The sequence below is a fragment of the Phodopus roborovskii genome, unplaced genomic scaffold, assembly GCF_943737965.1.
Source record: "Phodopus roborovskii unplaced genomic scaffold, PHOROB, whole genome shotgun sequence".
Taxonomy (NCBI): Eukaryota; Metazoa; Chordata; class Mammalia; order Rodentia; family Cricetidae; genus Phodopus; species Phodopus roborovskii.
In genome coordinates this window covers 12,188,316-12,210,043 of record NW_026126599.1, presented here as the reverse complement: position 1 = coordinate 12,210,043, position 21,728 = coordinate 12,188,316, and the positions used below count along the sequence as shown (strand labels likewise).

General features: G+C 40.4%; 1 protein-coding gene across 6 annotated transcripts in view; it reads left to right on the top strand.

Moving 5' to 3' along the window:
* Positions 1-21,728, top strand: part of Cdk8 (cyclin dependent kinase 8) — a 63,074-nt gene that overhangs the window by 9,608 nt on the left and 31,738 nt on the right. For 5 of the 6 annotated variants that reach the window (XM_051205521.1, XM_051205518.1, XM_051205517.1 and 2 more), the window contains exons 2-3: positions 14,803-14,878; positions 21,521-21,631. In XM_051205521.1, coding sequence (XP_051061478.1) covers positions 14,803-14,878; positions 21,521-21,631 — 187 coding nt within the window. The remainder of the gene's footprint in view (positions 1-14,802; positions 14,879-21,520; positions 21,632-21,728) is intronic. The other variant, XM_051205519.1, reaches the window with a different exon arrangement.

Below are 21,728 nucleotides of genomic sequence, written 5' to 3'. Positions count from 1 at the left end.
CTCAAGGAATCCTGCAGAAGAACGGGGTTCAAGGACACCACAAGAACACAGCCCATAGAATCAACTAACCTGGGCTCATAGGGGCTCAAAGAGACTGAGTCAGGGAGCTTGTATGGATCTAATCTAGGTCTTTATATATGTTATGGTTGTGTAGCTTAGTGTTCCTGTGGGACTCCTGACAGTGGGAGCCTGGGCTCTCTGACTCCTTTGCCTGCTTTTGGGATCCTTTTCCTCCTGGGTTGTCTCATCCAGCCTTAGTATGAGGGGATGTGCCTATAACTTGATATGCCATGTTTGGTTGATATCCCTGGGAGCCTGGCCTTTTCTGAAGGGAAAGGAGAAAGAGTTGGATCTGGGCTAGAGGTGGGATAGAGCTGGGAGGAGGTGGGAAGTAATATATGGGAGTAGAATAATTTAAAAGGAAAATGTGTTCTGGACTTTGTACTTTCTTCTCAGGCAGTGAGGACCATTTGTGGGCTTTTAAGCAGAGAGTGATAACCAGTTTAAAGAGATAGATGGTTTGGTAATACAATCAAAATGAAACTAATAATCCAGATGTGGGGAGATGATGACTTGGGTAGGGAGTGGGGAGAATAACCAGTAGCACTAATTGATTTATCAGATCTGGTAGATAGATTGAGGTGAATCAAGGATAAGGCTGTGGGTATGGTTAGCCAAAATAGGAAGAGGATAAAGCTTGTGAGGAAAGATAGTGAGTGGAGTTTTAATATGTTGAATTTTAGGTACCTGTCAAACATCCAAGAAGAAGTATCTGTTAGAAAGGTGCATTCAGTGCCCGAAGAGGAATCTGGACATAGACTTTGGATTAAAGAACAGAGATAGGGCCCTCAAATGACAGTGGGAATGCTTAGAGAGTAGAGCAAGAAAAGCACCCAGTATGAATCTATCCTTGGACACTAAAGTTTACATAATAATCTTCATCTTGTGTTTTGTCCAGGGTGTTTCAGTCTTTCATGGTGTTTGTTGTCCTCTGAATATGACTTACTTGAAGTTAGGACAGCTGTGATGACACAGGACTCTGGAGATCGCCTAGTAGGAGAGGAGGGCTCTGATGGCCCTGGAGCCTCTCCCTGCCCTTGGGGGTAGGCTCTTGAGCAGTACAGCTTCAGGTAAACTGCTTTGTGTGCCTGTAATAACCCCAATTAAACTGTTAGTTTACCAAACTACACTTGGGTAGGATAATTTCTTTGATTTGTTGTTGCCTTTTCTGTCTGGAATAAACAGAAGTAGACTTCTTAGGAAAAGTCTTGTCATTCTTGGTGCTTAGAAGAGTTGGATATAAACCAAGGTCAGTTTGGGAGGATCACGGCTTTTCTTCTTGGAGGGATGAAACATCCAACACTAAGATGTTTTGAGGATTGAGCATCTGAGGGAGTAAACAGCACTGTCTCTCCTCCATGTGATATACAGTGCTGTCCCTTCTTGCTGCAATAATAGCCCCTACTGTGAGTGATGAAGACAAGCAGATGAATGTCAAGAAACGGGGAAAACCAGGTAGGGTCCTTTGCCTCTTTGTCAAGCCTCTTAATGTCAAGCTTGTGATGCTTGGTGGACCAGAGAACATGAAACCAGTGAAAGTGCTTAGGACGTGTGGGATGGGATTCTAAAGAAGTCTTGGCAGCAGTTGCATTGCTTCTTCAGCTATGGGTAATGGTGAAAAGGCATGCAACTAAGTCTCAGCTGTCTGTCAGAAGGAGCTTACTCATGAAATGGAGGAATCAACAAGAACATGAGTTTTTTTAATTTATTTTTTTATTTAACTTTATTTTATGTGCTTTGGTGTCTTTGCCATAGGTGTCAGGTTCCCTGGAACTAGAGTTCCAGACATTTGTGAGTTGCCATGTGAATGGTGGGAATTGAACCCAGGTCCCCTAGAAGAACAGCTGGTGCTCTTAACCACTGAGCCACTTCTCCAGCCCCAATAAGCCATTTCTTAAGCTAAGAGTGGATAAGAAAGGATTTACACATTTGCTGAGCAGCTCCTCCTGGGATCCAAAAACTTGGAATACACAGTGTCAGCATTTTGGGGTAGAGATACAGGAGGCACAGCTAGCCACTGTCACTCAGCAGAACAAGGAGTTTGCCTAGAGCTTTAGGCCCCTCAGCTTAGACACAAACTAGTATTCATGGTTATGATACTGAAAATAATTTTAGGAGTAGCCAGTGTGAAGCAAAGCAGAGTTAGAGATTTGCTTAAAAATAGGGTAGTATAGGTTTAAGTAAAAGGATTGGGAAATAAGGGTGTTCAGAAGAAAGTCAGACATATCCAAATGTGGGTAGCGGCTCTTCAAGGGAGAATTGCAGCTCATTGTTTTTACAGTGCATGTATATATAGGATTATGGTGAGGCTTAGAGGGACTGTCTTAACTACTGAGTGGTTCCTGAGGGACACCTGATATAATTGCAGTCAACAAGGTAAAAGTCTAGCCTCCAGGAATACTGGGAGGAGGCATATCTTTACTGTTAACAACACTGTCTGGAGAAAGGGATGAGACCCTACTTAAGGTCACAAATACTTAGCCTTGGCTAGCTGCTGTTTTAACATAAAATGTCTATATATGAAAGGAATCTAATTGTGCGTGAACATTCGGCTTCTCCGATGGCTGGAACCTTTAATTAGACTCTAGCTTGACAAGATCCTTTCCTCTCATGTCCCTATTAATTTCTGTGTTTCTTACTTGCCTCAGTGGGAATATTTAAGCAGTGAGGAGAAAGAAGCTAAGATGAAAATGGTAATGAGTACCTGAGTATGAAAGAGGCTTTATGTGGTGCCCAGTTCCCTGGACCCAGTAAGAACACTGTTCTCAAGCTGGCCAGTGGTCGCCCACGCCTTTAATCCCAGCACTTGGGAGGCAGAGACAAGCCAATCTCTGTGAATTTGAGGCCAGCCAGGTCTACAGAGCAAGTTCTAGGACAGGTTCCAAAGCCATAAAGAAATCCTGTCTCGAAAATCAAAAAAAAAAAAAAAAAAAAAAACATTGTTTACCTGATACCTGAGAGTTCAGGAGGAAGCTAATGAAGCAGGAACCTTGATACACATAAGGGGACATTTGTGGCTCTTTGGGCCCATGGTGGGTCTTGATTTTACAAAGAAGGGAAGGTTCTGAGAGGATCTGTGAGACTTACCCTGGCATTGAATTGGAACAGTAAAATGCTAAAGCTGTCAAGCAGAGAGGAGAAAAGGAAAGGAAATAAAGGTCCTGCTTAGGTCACTCAAAGCAGATATGTGAGTAGCTGAAGTTCCTAGGTAAATTGACAAGACTCCAGTGTTATGCTTCTGGGCTGCAGGAAGAGAAAGAGATACATATGTTTCCTACTCTGTCTGCTGTGTTGGGTCAGGAGCTGCTCCATTCACTCTCCCGATGGGGTGGCCAAGGTTTGTGCAGGTATGCACTGTTCAGTCAAGGGAGTTATTGGTCCTGCACTAATGTGCAGAACATTTAGGCTTGGTTAGATGCAGGAGCAGGTGCGCCTTGGGTTCAGGTGGTCACCCAGAGCATCACGTGTACTAATAGATGGGTGGAGCTAAAACAGAATGCAGGTGAAAGTGGTTGCACTTGTCCTAAGGATGAACAGGGTGAGATGTGCTGTGTACATTTCCTGCCTGCAAGAAGTATACTAGGAGTGGAAACTGTTCCCCCAGATCAGCAGCCAAGTGTGATCATGAGCAGGTATTGGGTCTTATGCCAGTTTGTGGCTTATCAGACCCAGGGAGTTGACTCTAGTGGCAGGTACAGAAGAGAGCATGACCCCATTTCCTCCTTGGTTCTGAGCCAGGCCATGTTACATGAGCCAGCCTTAAGAGTCTATCCAGTGTGGAGAGAGAGAGAGGTACAGTGGCCAGAGGCTGTTGGCGTGGCATAGTGGTCCAATGTGTAGTCCTAAATAGGATAAGCTAATGTCACCTCACCAAGGCCCGGGGGACATTGTGCAGGACCGGGGGGGGGTGGGGGGTGGGGGGGGGACTATTTTGGATAAAGAGCCATGTTGATATCTAAACTTATTATCATTTCATTATTTTCACATCTTAGTTTGTATTTGCTTTCATCACATCTGATTCTGACTTCATACTGTTGCTACCTATAGTTCATTTCATACTGTTGCTACCTATAGTTCATTTCTGTCATAAACGATGGATACCCAAGTGATCCACTTTTATCTACTTCTATTTAATGCTGACTCTTAGTTCCCTGGCTCTTGGGTCATATCTCTCTCTCCTGTTGCTTGGCTTTGGTTCTGCTCTGATTGTGTCCGGTGATGACTTACCTGCTCATTTTCTCCCTTTTCCTCTTGACATTTCTGATTCATATTGCTTGTAGCCTTGGCCTTGTTCTTATCTCCTTTCCTAGTTGCATTTAGTGCTAGCCTTTCTTGCCCCTTCTGATGTCATAGCTTGGCTGATGAGCAGAAAGTTCACTATTTCTAAGGAACTTCAGATGGTTCTTATAATTAAGCTTAACAATCAAAATGGGATTTGTTAGGACATTTTGATATAGTTATTTATCATTTGCTCTTATTTAGCCCTACCCTCTTTCGTGCCTCCTCCCTTTGTTGGTTCTTTTAGATCTCTTCTCTCTCACACATCTTTTACTTTAATCTCCCCACCACACGTTTACTTTCCACGTAGGAGAAAACATGAGATATTTGGATATTTGTCTGAGTCTGGCTTATTCACTTAGCATGACAATTTCTAATTCCATCTGTTTACTAATTCCATTTTTCTACCAGTGAATGAATTCTGTTGTGGATTTTCCTCTTTTTTTTTTTCAATGTATTTATTGTGTAAGTGTTCTGCCTATATATATCCATGCAGGCCAGAAGAGGGAGCCAGATCTCATTAAAGATGGTTGTGAGCTACCATGTGATTGCTGGGAATTAAACTCAGGACCTTTGCAAGAGTAGTCAGTGCTCCTAACCTCTGAGCCATCTGTTGTGAATTTTATTTTCCCATTTTCCTGTTGATGACCACCTAAGCCTCACCTATCTCTTGATGGGGCTTTCAGTTCTAAACGCTCAGCTTAGTGCTCTTAAAAGCTTAAATGTTTCAGCCACATCCTAAGCAAGCACAAGTGTTGTCTGTTTGTGTTCCACTAGTGACTACTCACCGAGTTCATTGTGCTTGTCAGTCTCACAGTAGAATGTACCACAACTGCCTGTAGTTCTTTAAGAAAGATATACTACAGTTATGGGCGACACCCTTTGGGATCTAACATAACATTGGCTACTAGTTTACCTTAAAGTATTTAAAATATAGTTTTGCTTTTGTTGCGCTGTACTAAGTAGGAAGCTAAATCTTATATCTCCATGGAGAAAATGTTACCTGTAGAAATGCTGCAAAAAAGCTATATCTAAATAAATATATTGCTCATAAAGCTCTTCTAGAGCTTTATTGGGATTTAATTCAATAATACCTCTAGGGTGTGCGGTTTGATGCCTTTTCATGTACTCATAAAGCTGCTGCTATCACTGTGATCTAATTTTCAAGTGTTTGGCTCCAAAACAGAAACCCTTATTCTCTAATCCTATAACTAGGTGACCCTCAGTCTACTTGTTTATCTGGACAACTTCACATAAACAGTACATGGTGTGATGTTTGGCTGGCATCTTCTTGCCCTGTGTAACCCTTTTGAGGCCCTTCTGTTGGGTAGTGTGTACTACTTTTTGTTCACTCTTCCACTCGTTGGTGGTAGTTGGGTCTTCCTCCTTTGATTTTGTGGATGCTGCTGCCGTGGACTCTGGTATACCAGTGCCTGGGTTCCTGACATTGATCCAAAATAGGATGCTTACCCATTTGGCTTGTACAGCGCTAATTGCAGATTTTGTATTGTGAAATTTGTTGTTTGATTCTGGAACACATTCTTAATGTCATTATATTATGTGTCACTTAAATGTGTCACTTTGTTCTTTTGCTTATGACATTCAGTATCTATTTTAGACTATGGATCTGGTATTAGACAACAAAAACAAATTCAACTGATTTTCTCCTTTTTTGGTTTTTCGGGACAGGATCTCTCTGTGTAGACTTGACTGTCTGTCCTGGAACTTGATCTGTAGACCAGGCTGGTCTTGAACTCACAGAGATTCTTCTGCCTCTGCCTCCCATGTGCTGGAATTAAAGGTGTGCGCCACTATCACCTGGCTCAACTGATTTTCTTATTCTAGTTTAAAATGGATCAAAACCCAGCAGAGAGAGACACCTGCGACAGGAGCAGCTCATGTGGCCCAGGAACTGCTATGGAGCGCACAGTGCGGTGCTGGGTGAAGAGTCTTCACAGAGGAGCAGGAGCCCTGAAGACGAAGAGCACCGTGGCAGCCGTCAGAAGCTGACAGCAAGTGAGAGCGGCCACCAGAGCCGGTCCTCTCGCCACTACAGAAGTAGCCAGGGAGCTCACTCTGCATGTGCCATTCAACAGTCAGTCAACAGTCAGTCGGCAAACTGAGAAAGTGGAAGGCTTAATAAGTGGGTGCTCATGAGCTGAGCGGAAATCAAAACTACTGTCATTTGAACTGTTTTCCTGTCTTACTATATACAACAATGAATCTGTTCTCTTAGATTGTGATGTGTGACAAAATGTGGATTATATACAACCACCAGTGATGGCTCAGTGACTGAGCTGAAAAGAAACTGTAAAACATGTCCCAGAGCCAAAAACCGTACACCAAAAAGGGTTCATGGTTATGATTTGGTGTTCTGTTTGCTGATCTGATCCAAATTTCTGAATCCCAGCATTCATTCCATCGGGCAAGAATGCTCAGCAGATCAATGAGCTGCACTGAGAATGAAGGGACCATGCAGCCTGCATCATCCTCAGAAAGGGCTGGGTCTTCTCCATGGCAAGCCCAGGAGGCTGCACCTTGCAAAGGCAGTAAAGAAATGGAGCTATGAAGAAAAGTCTCTCTACCATATTCACCTGATCTCTCCAACCAACTACTGCTCAGTCACCTCAGTAACTGTTTGTAGGATAAATACTTTTGTAGCCAGGAGGATGCAGTAAATACTTCCAACAGTGCTTCAAATCTTGAAGTATGGATTAAAATTTTTTAGTTACATTTTCTCTTGTGTGTTTTGTGAAAGGGAATGACTTATGTGGTCCTACCCATTCCGTTTTATAATAAAATGTCAGGAACCATCATTATGTCTAGGACCAATTTGACCTTAATGAGCTATAAGTACAGAATAAGCACAAGGAGTTCTGCCAAACCAGTATATGTGGGTGTTTTGCCTTTGAACACTGGTGAGCCTAGACATGTGATGCATTCATTTATTACTTTATTTGTTTATATGTCTACTTGAATTTACGCATCAGGGCGGAGATTATCTTTGGCAGGAATGGTCATCTTCTAGGAGCCAATCTGTCCCCTTGAGCAGTGGGGGTCTTCTTTGCACTATCTTGTAGAACAAAACTGAGAAAAAGATAAAACAAGACCACACTTTGGCTTGGTGTGTGTCTTTTGCCTTTTGTCCCAGTTCTAAGTCCAAAACCTGCCTCTTTATCCTAAAGATGGATTCAGGACTATGTGATCTGTGTACCCGCTCCCTCGGTGTGGCTGCATTCGTTCAATCTCTTCTTTTTGTTTCTTTCCATTGATTGTCTTCTTAATTAGTATGTTGGGGCAGTTGGCCAACCTTAGCCTGTAGGGCTGCTGGAGATGGGGGCTTTCCCCCTTAAGACCCATTTCCACTATGATATAAAAGGAATTTGGACTGCTTTAGCAACTTTTATTTATATGAGCATTTATAATTCACTTTGGTGTCCTATACATAATATAAAAAGGTAAGTAACTGTGGATAACACATATGCATTGTATTAGTTACTTTCCTGTTGCTTTAATAAAATAGACTGGCAAAAGCATCTCTTTTTTGAGACAGGGTTTCTCTGTATTGCTTTGGAGCCTATCCTGGAATTAGCTCTGTAGACCAGGCTGGACTCACAGAGATCCACCAACGCCCAGCTTGGCAAAAGCATCTTAAGAGGGGAAGGAGGAAGGGTTTGTTTTGTTTGAGGTTACAGTCCTTTTTTTTTTTTTTTTTTTTTTTTTTTTTGAGGTTACAGTTCTTCATGGCAGGGAAGTGTAGAGTAGCAGGAGCTGCTGATAGTGTCTTCAGTATCAGTAAGGTCTCTTTTTGTGAGTTAAGTTACAAAGCTAGCCCCCAGGAAGGATCCATAAATAGTGTCTTGATAGAGATCACCTGAAGGGACCAGACCCTCACGCAGCCCCCTGTTTTAGTAGCCATGACAGGCTGCAGAAAGAGCCAGCAAGATGTAGGCCTCTGACTCAGCAAAATGTTCTGAGCTTCCTGACCTTGCCTGTGCTCCTAATCACTAGGAGGTCAGATACCCTCCAATGGCAAGGAACCTATCAGAAGTTACCTGGCAGGCTCTGCACGTACTTAATGGTAGTGGCCTATCAGTGGCAAGCAGAGCATAGCAACCAGTTTTGACCAGTCAACACAGGATAGGTCACCCAAGCCCGGAAGTGCACCAATCCTGAGACTATTGTGAACCCCTAGATAGCTTGGAGTCTATAATTGAAGATAACATTCCTAATGTGACTAGCCTGTACTAACTCTTAATTGGGGTGTGACTGAGCCTTAGAAAGTCTTGACCCTCTAAATACTTACTTGACAAGTAGTTGTCTCAGAATTCCCCTGTTATTTCTTCTTCTCCAGAATATTGAAGGTGCTTTGCAAAATGATTGGGTAGGATTGCCTTTCAAGTGGGAATACAAAATGGGTAAGGGTTCTTCCTCCTTCCCCTTTTGTTTAGACAAAGTCTCACTGTGCCACATAGGCCATTCTCAAACTCTAAATTTTCCTATTCACACTCTTTAGTTCTAGCCCTGCACCACACATCCCTGGCCAGTGAGTCAGTGGGTTTTTTGTTTTGATTTTTACAATTTCTTGTTTGAGCTGTAGAGTTCCAGCAACAGAAGACTTAAGCCTAACAGAAAAATAATGAAAATAGTAGCCGGGACAACTACAAGTGTGTGTGTGTGTGTGTGTCTGTGTGTGATTAGTTATATGAAAACATAAGTTGTCTTGGGAAAAACCTTGGCATTTGGACTCTTGGCAGAATGACCTTTATCCTTTTTTGTTTGTTTTTGTTTTTCAAGACAGGATTTCTCTGTGTTGCCCTGGTTGTCATAGAATGCATTCTGTAGACCTTGAACTCACAGAGATCCTCCTGCCTCTGCCTCCTGAGTGCTGCACCACTAAAGCCCAGAGACCTTTATTATCTTAGTCATTTTGCTTGTGAGTGTCTCCCAAATGCTAGGAATAAAGGTGTATGCCACCACTGCCTGGCCAGAGTATATAATTTTAACAAAAAATTTTTTTTCAGATTCAGCTTCTAAATCACAGGTGCCAAAAAAGGACCCACCCTGAGATCACCAGAAGCTGTTTTTTGTAATGCTAGGGACAGGGCTGTGGGCTGTCCTAGACAAGTACTTAGCACTGAGCTATAGGCTTAGCTCTCTTACTTGGTTTTTAAATTACGACCTATCAACCAACCCAGTGTGAATTTTCTAGTGTTTCTGGTGTCTATTTAGGGCATAGTTTATCAACACTAGTTTCTCCCTTTTTAGGAAATAGAAGAGTAGCATGGATCAACAAACTTTTCCTGAAGAAAGCCAGAGAATAAATGTTTAGATTTGGTGGGTCACATGTAGTCTCCCTTTTTTTTTTTTTTGTGGGATGAATAGGTGGGTTTATTTTAAGCCATTGTTTAAAAAAATAAAAACCTACATAGCTTGTGGATAGTATATTAATGGGCCGTGTACTGAATTTAATTCTTGAACACTAATTTGCTGTAATACCATTCTCTAGAGGAACAAAATTAATAGGATAAAAAGAAATACAGAATTTATTAAGTCAGCTTAAGTTAAAATATTAACAGTAGCTGTCTCATATATGAGGCTGAGAACCAGTAGTTTTTTTGGTCCTTGACACTTGGTGTGTCAGTGGTTAGAGTCATCTCACACAGTGGCTGTCTCTCACTGGGAAAGTCAACAACCCAGTAGTTGGCTTCGTTCACATGGTGGATGCCTCAGCAGTTCCAATCTGGCCTCAGAAGGTTCCTGGAGAGCGCCAGGTCTTTAGTCAACAATGGAAGTACTGGTTCTGAAGTGACAGTATCTGCAGTGGCAGCCACAGGGTCAGTTAACACTGTGACAGGGAGGGCCAGGCTTGGGAAAGGCAAGACAGATGATCTTCCTTGTGCTGCAGTCCTCCTTTGTGTGGGCTGCTATAAGAAGGTGCTGCCCATATGTGGTCTTCCCTCATCAGTTAAGGCAATCAGGACACTTCTTCAGTTGAGGCTCCTACTCAGAGGATGCAGATTTGTGGCAAGTCGTTGTATTTGCTGCCCCATGACACATGGCCTGAATGGAAATACAAAAGAATTAAAGTCATAGGGTATTATCTGAGAGAGGCATCCTTGCTGCGTATTTTCTTCAGTGAGCAACGAAGACTATAAAACATGAATCATCTTGGAGTTAAAACACTGTAAGCCAGGCTGCAGAGTTGCCTCAGTGGTTAAGAGTGTTTACTGTTCTTCCAGAGGACTGGAATTCAGTTTCCAGAACCTACATCAGGCAGCTTACATCTACCTGCAACCCCACTTCCAGGGAATCTGATGCCTTTTTTCTGGTCTGCTGGCACCTGCACTCATGTGACATTATGCATACATATATGTAACTAAAAATAAAATATAATTTAAAAAAAAGAAAGAAAGAAACCAAGTCAATAGAAGCCTCGTTAGTTGGGTGTACTCTGACTTTCTCAGAAGAAATGGGTAGACATTATTGGCCCCTGTGTCATAATGCTTTTGATCTCTGATTCCCAGGAAGCAATGTCAAAACTTTGACCAAGGCTTTGTTCATATTTTGTGTGTGAGTAGCTGGAAAGTCTTATGGTAATTAGACAAGTTCAGAGAAGGAAACTGCTGAATTCTCTTTTAAATTAGAAAAGATCAAGTCTCAGGAAAGAGACTTGGGTATCCAGAACTTGACTGAGCCCTTTACTACCCACTCATTATGGGATGATGGCAGCCTTCTGCCTCTGATGGTCAGTGGATCTTTTGTGATTATCTCGTATGTATTATGTATACTAGGGGTATAGCTTTTCAGATTGCCTGTGTCTTCTCTGAGCTAAGGTAGAAAAGTGCACGAGTGTGAGGGTCTGCCTATTCCTATTTTCAGACAGCATCATCTGATGGTCCACTGGAGTAGATGCCAGAGAGATGGATCTGCTCCAGGACTTGCTGAAAACATGGAGGGTGCTTATGGATAATCTCAGAGCAGAGCTATCCTGAGGAACTGCTCACTCCCCAAGGGAGATCTCATCAAAGAAGATAATCGGGAAAATACATGCAGCCTTCAGCGTTCAGGAAATGGTAAAGAATGTGTGGGTCAGGCGTGGTGGTGTATAACCTATAATTCCACATTTAAGAGACTGGGCCTTGCTTAGAGATTGAGAACAGTCTGAGCTCCATTGTGAGTTAGGACAGTATGAGCAACCATAAGGCCTGTCTCCACAAACAAAAACCTTGGGTTTGGAGTCTACAGGATAGCAGGGGTGCCAAGGCCCTGAGATCTGAGTCTGCTCCTCTTCCATTGTCTGCAGTCTTCTGTTAGCTTCTCTTTCCAGAGGGCAGGTGTTTAGGTTCAGTCTTAACAAATGTACAATTATTAGTATATCTTTTTCCCTCTGGAAAAAGTTTCAGAAAAGAAGCTGTAACTACAAGTATTGACTTGATTAGAACTTCAGTGATGCGAAGAGGTTGGAATATTAGAAATCCAAAGCCAAAGTTAACAGGCTACTTTAACCCTCTGTCCCAGCTGTTTATTGCCTACCTCTGCCCGAGCTTCTACAAACCCAAGAATGTCTTCAGACAGCATCAGGTAGCTATAGTAGAGATTCCCCAGCTCTGCAGTAACCCTCCTCCCTGACGTTTCCACCAATGTATTTTTAAAGTGCCATAGTTTATTATTTAATTTGTTTTGTTATATAAAACTTCATGGAACTGATTTGGGGTTGGACTGGCACTCAGGGTCACATGAGTCTTTTCCCAAGACACAGTCACTAATGTTTGGTTCTAGAATAAACTGTCTCTTAACCTTCTTTGAGGTGAGAGTTGTGTTTTTATCTCCATGCCCCCTTTGTTTACAAAAAGTCAGATTTTATTTAAATAAAGGCATCCATAAACAATGTCTGAATTAGGTATGGCCTATTTATTGAATAAGGGTGACCTTGAAGATTTTATCTGGAGAGGAACTAGAAGAATATTTTTAGACATTCTTTTGTGATACTAGAATTAAAGGGGCATTTAGGTCATTGGGTCACTTTTCCCCTGTACCTTTTTAGTTAATGCTAAGTACTGTTTGTCTCATTGTGGCATTGGTATCTCACTGTTAGACTCATACAGCTGTCAGTGGCTTGTTCATATTTTGCCTAATGAGGAGGCTCTGTTGGCAGCCTGTTGGAAAACCAGTTTCCAGCCTGGATTTTCCTTGCTTGTGGAATGCTGTAATTTTTGGCTTCTATTACTTCACAGAAAGTAACAGGAAAGTGTGGCCACATCTGCTTCAAGAGCTCCTGAATGCTGTCCAAGGGTGTTGTCAGCACTGCCCTGAGAGCCTCAATAAACTCTTGAATTAGAGTATTGCAGTTCACATAGAAGAGTGTGGGTCTTGATCTTCCAAAAGCTACACACAAAATCTGTAGCTTTTCCAAACGTCTTTGCTTTCCTAGAAAAATTAAGATTTTTCAAGTAATCTATGGACTTTTCCTATTTTTTCTTTAACTGATGTCTTGTATTTAAATTTTCTATGAACTAATTAATATAGATAGGGGCAGGTAGAGATTATTTTTCTAATACTTTTTAATTCTTTTGGAAGGAAACATAAGGAAATTGATATCAAGAGAATGAACAAAGCTGTGTGGAGTTGTGCAGGGTGTGTGTGTGTGTGTGTTTGTGTAAGGAATATTCTATTGTCTGTCATTATAGTTGATGGTTCTTTATTTGTGCACAAAACTTCAGGTCCATACTACATCTGAGGAGAGCCCTTAGGTTTTCTGTTGTTGTTTAGTTGGTTGGCTTTTGGGTTTTCAATACAGGGTTTCTCTGTGTAGCCCTGGTTGTCCTGGAACTCAGGACCAGGCTGGCCATAAACTCACATGGATCCATCTGCTGCTACCTCTTGACTACTGGGATTAAAGGTGTACACCACTGCCTGGCTAGAGTCCTCAGTTGTTTTTTTTTTTGTTTGTTTGTTTGTTTGTTTTTGTTTTTTTTGTTTTTTTTTTTTTTTTTGTTTGTTTTGGTTTTTTTTTTTTTTTAATAATCTCACACAGTTTAGAATTAGTCCAGGACTTGCTCCAAAACTGGCATGGAGAACCAAGTTCTCCAAATTACCCTTTGTTTCCAAGTAGCACATTGTTCTTCCCCAGTAGGCACTTGTGAAGCCCCTTAGTGTTAAATCTTTGGACAACACAAGGGCTTGGAATAGCACCTTCTTCTGCACTTGATGATCCAAGTATAACTTTATACTCCCAGCAATAGTAAGAGATGGCTGTCTGATACTACTTTTACTATAAAGTATGTTGTAAAATTCATTATCATAAAACAATTTCACCCTGAGAAATACTGTCATAATTGAATACTTAGATTTGTTTATCTTAGGACTTGGTAGAAATATGTTGTAAAAGGAAAAATGTAATTTTTCTTTGTCTTCTTTTGTTCTGTTTGGTTTTGTTTTTTTGAGACGAGGTTTCTCTGTAACTTTGGAATCTACCCTGGAACTCACTGTAGACCAGGATGGCCTCAAACTCACAGAGATCCACCTGCCTCTGTCTCCAAGTGCTGGAGTTAAAGGTGTGCACCACCATCTCCCAGCTGTAAGTTTTAATAATAACTTAAAAAAAAAAAAAAAAGGCTTAAGTAACCTTAACTGGTTTTACATGGGGTAGATTCAATCAGTCCCCCTTTGTACTCACCCCTACATTTCCTGTTAAGGTATGACCTTATATTCATTTTACAAGTCATCAGAGTGGAATATTCTTCAACTTTTCTGTATCTTGATCTTCTTCAGGGTCTCAGTAACATCCAGGAAAATAAAGGTGTAGAGTTGCCTGAGCCATTCCCCCAGCTAGATGATAACCTCTGAGAAGTCTGCTTGGGTCAGAAAATCCCTGGATTTACACTTGGCCTGCTATAGCACTTGAATTGTATCATAGCAGATTAGTCATTTAAGGCAGCAGATACATGCAACTCTGTAGTAGGTAGAACTCGTGTGTGCCCAGTTTTTAGGACAGTTCTTGATGTGTAATATTTGGAAGTAGGTGCTAAGAGAATGTCTCTCGAAGGTACTTGAGTGTGACCTAAGTTATACATTATGAGAGTATGATTATAACATGTTTTTGTTTTTAAAGTTACAATCGTTTTGTGCATTATTTTTGTATATTAGCTTTTCTGATCCTCTGATATGTAAACTGGTTTTACAAATCAAGCTTTATTTCATAATTAGAAGGAAACTTGTCCATAGGAGTTCGGAGCTCCATGTCTGACTGTGTCCCAAACAAGAAACTGGAGTCCTGGGCAAGTCTTTATATTCTGGTGCTGTAATACCCCTCCATAAGTAATTTCCTTTACCTACATATCTAAGAAGATTTTCCTCCCTGACACTGGTGTTAAACACATGGTTTTGTTTTTATGTAGTACTCTACTAGAGTGCATGCAAACATAGAGCTATCTGTATATTAAAATAACCTTGTTTTTACAGGAAGGACGATAAAGACTACGCTTTAAAACAGATAGAAGGAACTGGAATCTCTATGTCAGCATGCAGAGAAATAGCAGTAAGTGAAATTTTTGTTATTACCATGTCAGCTGACTTAGGAGTGTCAACTTTGCAGGTCTCTGCTATGTTTGCCGTCATATGAATTGAAAGCTGATAAAATATTTTTCTAAACAAGTATAAAGTAGAAAAAAAATTTAAGCAGTGAAAGTGGCATTTTTTTTGGGTAAAATTAATTTCAGTTGTTTATATGAACACCTTCCCCCAATAAACATCACTTATTCTTAAAATTCCTGTTGTTACTCAAGTCTGGTCATTGACAGTCAGTTACTATATAAAGCTAAGTTTTCTATGTCTGGGGTGGGATTGGTGTCTTAATGTATACCAGATAAAATTGAAATTCTGTTTTTTTATTATCACCGTGTGTTCAATTTTATTTTGGAAGCACAGCTTTCCATGTGGTGATTAGAATTTCCTTACTCCAAAGGAAGTATTCTCATATTAATACAGTTAATAATTGTGTATACATTTAAACTAAATATTGCATCCTTGAGATTGACTTGAGTTTTTACTTTTATAAAACTGTGGCTCTGAGCTACTGATATGGCTCTGTAGGTAAAGGTGCTTACTGCCAAGCTATATATATGACCTGAGTTCAGTCTCCAAAACTCCGTGGTAGAATGAGAGGACCAACTCCTGCTAATTTTCCTCTGACCTTCACATGCCGTGATGCAAACACATACACAATGACAACGACTTTTTTTAAAAAATGTGGTTCCAAATGTTGTTTCCTGACTCTATAATCAGACTTTCATGGGTGTGTATCACAGTCTCTGCCTCTGTTGTTGCTTTAGTTTTCCTGTCTGTACATAAATGTTGCTTCTATAATCTAGAAATGCTCATTTAATATTCACACTCATTTAACAGATTCATGCTAATGTTATCCTCAAAGGACAGGCCATTTGTTGACAGGATATTAAAGCAGGAAAAATGAAGATACACAAATTTGAGTGTCTGTGTCTGAGTATTTTTACACTGTTAGAAAAAGGGAGTCATAAATCTTATAACAGTACAAATAAGTGAACCAGGTGTCAAGATAGAAATACATGGGAAAAGGAAAGAATGAGTAGAGAGTTGGCAAGGCATCGTAACTCCACCATGTCTTCAGCCATAGTACCTAACCATTTCTCTTGAGCAACCCAGAGCAATGCAATTGCTCTTTTAGGACCTCCAGCCAGCTCCCAAATAAAGACATGGAGACTTCTTATTAGTATGAATACTCAGCCTTAGTTTAGGCTTGTCCCTCTAGCTCTTATAATTTATTTTAACCTGTTTTTCCTCATTTATTTACGTTTTGCCTTAGGGCTTTTTACCTTTCTTTCATTCTATATGTACTCTATATCTGGCTGACTGGTAGGTAATTGGCTGGCCGTAGGCATATCCCTTTCTTTCTCCCTTGTTCTCTCTGCCTGCCAGCCCTGCCTGTCCCTCTATTGCCTAGGTATTGACCATTCATTCAGCTTTTTATTAGACCAAGGTGCCTTAGGTGGACAAAGCAACACATCTACATCATTAAATGCAGCATAAACAAATGTAACACACCTTTACATAGTTGAAGTAATACTCCACAATAAGCAATGGCCTGAATTATTTTAGAGCCCCCCCACTGGCACTGGGAGGAGCTTAATCCACTCAAGTAAGGTGACTCCATTACATAGGTTTTTTAAGTTGTATTTTCATGGACATTATTTTATTATAAATAAACTAATTTGTACACATTTATATATTTTAACAATGTATCTGAGCATCATGAACATTTTAAACATGAGACTGAAATTTATAATAATAAACATAAAAAATTTAGTTTTGGACTATTTAATTTGACCTTTAATTGCTTATCCCAAGGCCAAAGGGCATAGGCAAATGGGTATAACTGTTTCAATTATACTCTGTAATAAAACTAAAAAGTAGGTTTCTATATGGCTTTTTTATGCGTTCTTAGTTTTGGTTAATCCTTCCCTCTTTGTCCTGACACTGTGGATGGCAGTAGATGATGGCACAGACCATCCCAAAGGGCTTTTCCTAAAAGTATACAAATGTTACATTACTAAAGAGCACAAAGTCCTCAGCATGTGGACAAGAAACTTAGAAATAGCATCAAGTACATACAGGCTCCAAACAGTGCTTCAGGCACCAAACAAACCTAGCTAGTAGGCAGCAGTGGCAGCTTGCTCAAAGCAACTGTGGAAGGATGGAGGTACTTTCATCTATGAATGGCTCCTAGGGCAGAGGCAAGCAGCTCCATAAGTGTGGCTGTGAGGACCTCTAAGAGAATGTGACAGGTGTAATCAACATGGAACAGTGGAGGAATACACAGGGAACACCAAAACCTATCTCCCACCAGTTTGTTGGGGCAGTTGGCAAGTGGATCATGTGGACTCTGGAGAAGCAGCTGACAGAGTATAAACCATCTGGATCCTTTGTTTCCCTGATAGTGTGCAGGGACTCATTCCACCGTGGCTTCTAAGCTTCCATTTCTCCATTCTAGGTGTATTTTAATCAGCTATTTTCCCCACTCTTTGTGTTTGTTTTTTCTAATGATTTTTGAGCTGGATTATAGACAGTTGTGAGCTGCCATGAACCTCGGGAAGAGTGGCCTTTTGCTCTTAACAGCTGGACCACCTCTCTAGCCCATTTTTTCCCACTCATGACTCTTGAGATAACTTATTTTATGCATCATTAATTGCATCATTAATAGTCATCAAATTCTTTGCTATTTACACAGGTCAATCTTAACCAACTAAAATTCATTCAAACCTTTGTGGTGATAGAAAAAGTTAGGCTAATCACGACTGTTGATGGGAATAAAGTGACTGGACTGAACAAGAAGAGCTTTTAGAGTGCTGATAATGTTTTGGCTATTTTTTGATGTGAATTTGGTTCCGAGGGCTTAATATGTGAAAATTGATTAAATTTGGCATTTGTGGTTCGCATATTTATTTGTTCCATGCCGGGCTAGGTTCTTAACCTTCTACTGTGGGACCCAGGAATCAATTTCAGGTTGGTGATGAGTGCCTTTAACCTGCTAAACCATCTCATGGGCATGCATTTATTTTTTTTTTTTTATTACATTTTAGAAATTCACTTCTAGTTAAATAAAAACACCACATTAAAATTAACCAGATCCAAAATCTATACAAGTTAATGAACTTACATGTAGCTGGAATTGGCATTTAAAACAGAAAGTGTGAAAGTTCACATTAAATTTTACACTCACTATCAAGTATGTATTATGTATATATCCCCTACCAAACAAATGACAAAACGTTTTTTTGTTTGTTTGTTTGTTTGTTTGATTTTAAGACAGGGTCTCTATGTAGCCCTGGCAATCTTGGAAGTTTCTATGTAGTCCAGGCTGATCTCAAAACTCTGCCTCCTGAGTTCTGGGGCTAAAGGCTTGTACCAACATAGCCAGCTACAAAATGTTTTTGTAGATAAACTCAATTAAATTTTGGATCAGATGTGCTTACCCTTACCCATATCTCAATAAATGTAAATGTATTTACACATAAAGAAATAACAAAGTGTTTATTTAATATACTTATCAATGTATTCTACATTTTTAACTTGGGCAGAAATTTTTTTTGTTTTAGTTTTTTTTTGTTTGTTTGTTTGTTTGTTTGTTTGGTTTGGGTTTTTTCAAAACAGGGTTTCTCTGTGTAGCCCAGACTATCCCAGAACTCACTCTTTAGACCAGACTAGCCTGGAACTCACAGAGATCCACCTGCCTCTGCCTCCCAAGTGCTGGAATTAAAAACATGTACCAACACTGCCTGGCTCAGTTTGTTTCTTAAATAATATTTATTACAAATAAAAAGCTTAGACTTCCTATTGTTCACTTTGATCTGTTGTCACTCCTACCCAGGCTGGACTGTGACACATGTCCTCAGCATGTTCTAGATGTGGTGCAACCATTCCTCAGGAAGCATTTATAAAAGAGGAAGAGAGAATTTTGAGAGGTTCTTCCAAAGCCAGGATGTTGCAAAGTTCTCATTTTGCTGTGAGCTGTTTGTCATATTCATTTCCATAGTTCCTATGGACTGGAATCCCTTTAGCTTAGTGTACTGGCTGTTTGGTAGGTGTAAGTTGCCCACCACCAGCATACCAGAAAGTATCTGATAGATGGGGTGGTCATGATTAGACCACTTTCACAGTGCACTTCACTCCAACCTTAGCCTCTGTTTTTAGTCAGTTTCTAAGAGTTTGGTTGAAGAAATATTCTTCAATTTAAATTTTGAAATAATTTGGAATAATTAAGGTTCAGTTTAACTATTACCATGATTAAAGTGTACACTTAGAACTTGGTTTTGCTTTTAGGAACAGCTAACGTTAGAATACAGTGTTGGGGAGATGGTTTAATTGATAAAGTACTTACCTTGCAATCACAAAGACCTTTATTCAGTTCTTAGCATCCAAGTAGAAATGTCTGCCATGGTCATAGCAGGGCATGCTTGTAATCCCAGTGCCTAGGAAGTAAAGACAGGAGGCTCCCTGTGACTTCCTGGCCATCCAATCTACTGTAATTGCACAGCTCCAAGCTCCAGTGTCTGAAGATGACATCAGAGGTTGTCCTCTAGTCCGTACACACACGTGCATGCACACACATGTACAAACTCATTTTTTTTTTTTAAGAAAAGAGTCATTTTTAGAATATTAGAAATTTTCTTAACTAGCTTTTTCTTCTTCACTCTTGAGTGGCATATATTGACATATGTTTTTAAATATTACTATTTTTGTACTTTGCAAGTTTAAATTAAATATGATAACTAGGGTGAATCAGGTTTATAATGAATATATTCAAAGTAGACATATACTCAAAAAAAAATTAAAATTTCCCCTACTGGTAAAATTGGAAAAACAAGTGGTTTCTATGAATAAAGTGGGTATGAATGCATTTAAACCTTTTATTTTGTAAAGATTAACCATCTCTCCACAAATAGAAAAGTAAAAATTAAAAAATGTTCTACTGAAGGCCAGTTTAGTCTCTGGGATCAGCTATCTCCACTGACCAGCTCTGGGAATACAGGCATGCACTGCCACATCTGGCTTAATAATGCCTTTTTGATGATGATATTTTTAGCTTAGGATTTATCAGAATGTTAATCTGTTGTGAGCTGAGGAGTGTCTCCTTATACAATGGAATGTTTTCACCTATAAAAAGGAAAAAAAAAAAATACCTGTTACATGCTCCCACAAGGATGGCCCCTGAAGATATACTGAGTGAATGAGCCAGACATAAAAGGATAAGTATGAGTAGATAAAGTGCTTTCAGGGTCCTGAGTTTGATCTGTAGGATCTACCAAAAAAGGTAGACATAGTGGTACTTGCCAGTGCTTGTAATCCCATGAAAGAGGAGGTGAGAATGGATGGCTCTCTGGGGCTCACCAACCAGCCTGTCATGTGGCAAATTCCAGGCCAATGATACATCCTGTCTCAAAGATGGATGGATGGATGGATGGATGGATGGATGGATGGATGGATGGATGGATGATAGGTAGATGATACAGAGATAACTAAATGGGTTGAGGAGATGGCTCAGTGTTTAAGCACCTGCTCTTTTAGAGGATGTGAATTTGATCACCATCACCCATATCCAGTGGCTCACAACTGCTTATAACTCCAGTTCCTGGGGATCTGGCTCCCACATCTAATTGGCTACCTGCACATGTAGTAGACTCACAAATACACATGCATACACATAAAAACCAATCAATCACAGGGATGACACCCCAGAAGTGATACCCAAAGTTGTCCTTCCTCCTGCTAGTTCCTTGGTACTGGGAGGGAGTACAGGTACATACCTGTCAACACAAATGAGAAAGACAAGGTATTATGAGTCAACACTAGGTACCTACCATAGAAACCCCTAGAGACAGGTAATAGAGTTTACCTAGAGCTGGGTCATTGATTGGTACAGCATTTCTGCTGGGAACGTTGAAAAAGTTTTATAATGGTGAATATATTTAATGCTATCGATTTGTGGATTTAAAAATGGCTATAATTGTAATTTTGATTAAAAAGTTAAAGCTGGGCAGTAGTGGTGCACACCTTTAGTCCCAGCACTCGGGAGGCAGAGGCTCTCTCTGAGTTTTAGAGTTTAGCCTGGTCTACAGAGCTAGTTCCAGGGCAGGCTCCAAAGCAATACAGAGAAATCCTGTCTTGAAAAACCCAAAAAAGTTAAAATCACCAGTCAAGTAACAAGTGACAGATTTACTGTTACCTTTTCTCAGTATCTTTTTCCCTGCAGGTGTTTCTGTCACAAAGCACCTGTTTAGCAATCACACTATGTGGGTGTTTATTGAATGTTTAATATCAGTAAGTGCTGGCTTTGTGTTGCCTTTGAATTGCAGCTGGGGTGGCTGGGTGGGCGGGTATGATAACACTGAGCCCTGCTTTGTTGTCCAAGTTGGCTGTGGACTCCCGGGCATCAAGTGGTCTCTCTGTTTCAGCATTCATCATCGGAGACCTTTGTTCAGTTCCTAGCAGCCATAGAAAATGTCTGCCATGGCATAGCAGGGCATGCTCATAATCTGTATATGCGTACATGTATGATTTGTGATTCTTTTTTCCTCTTTTTTTTTTTTTTTTTTTTTTTTTTTTGGTATTTGTGTTAAATTTTAAATGAATCTCCTTTGTTTTGTAGTTACTTCGAGAGCTTAAGCACCCAAATGTCATCTCTCTTCAGAAGGTGTTTCTGTCTCATGCTGATCGGAAAGTATGGCTTCTCTTTGACTATGCTGAACATGACCTCTGGGTAAGGTGGACTGCTGGTAGATAGGGCTGTTATTTTCAGTCAGCTTGGACTGCAGCTTACACTGCACTAGAAATCACCTCACCTGGAAGCTTTGGCT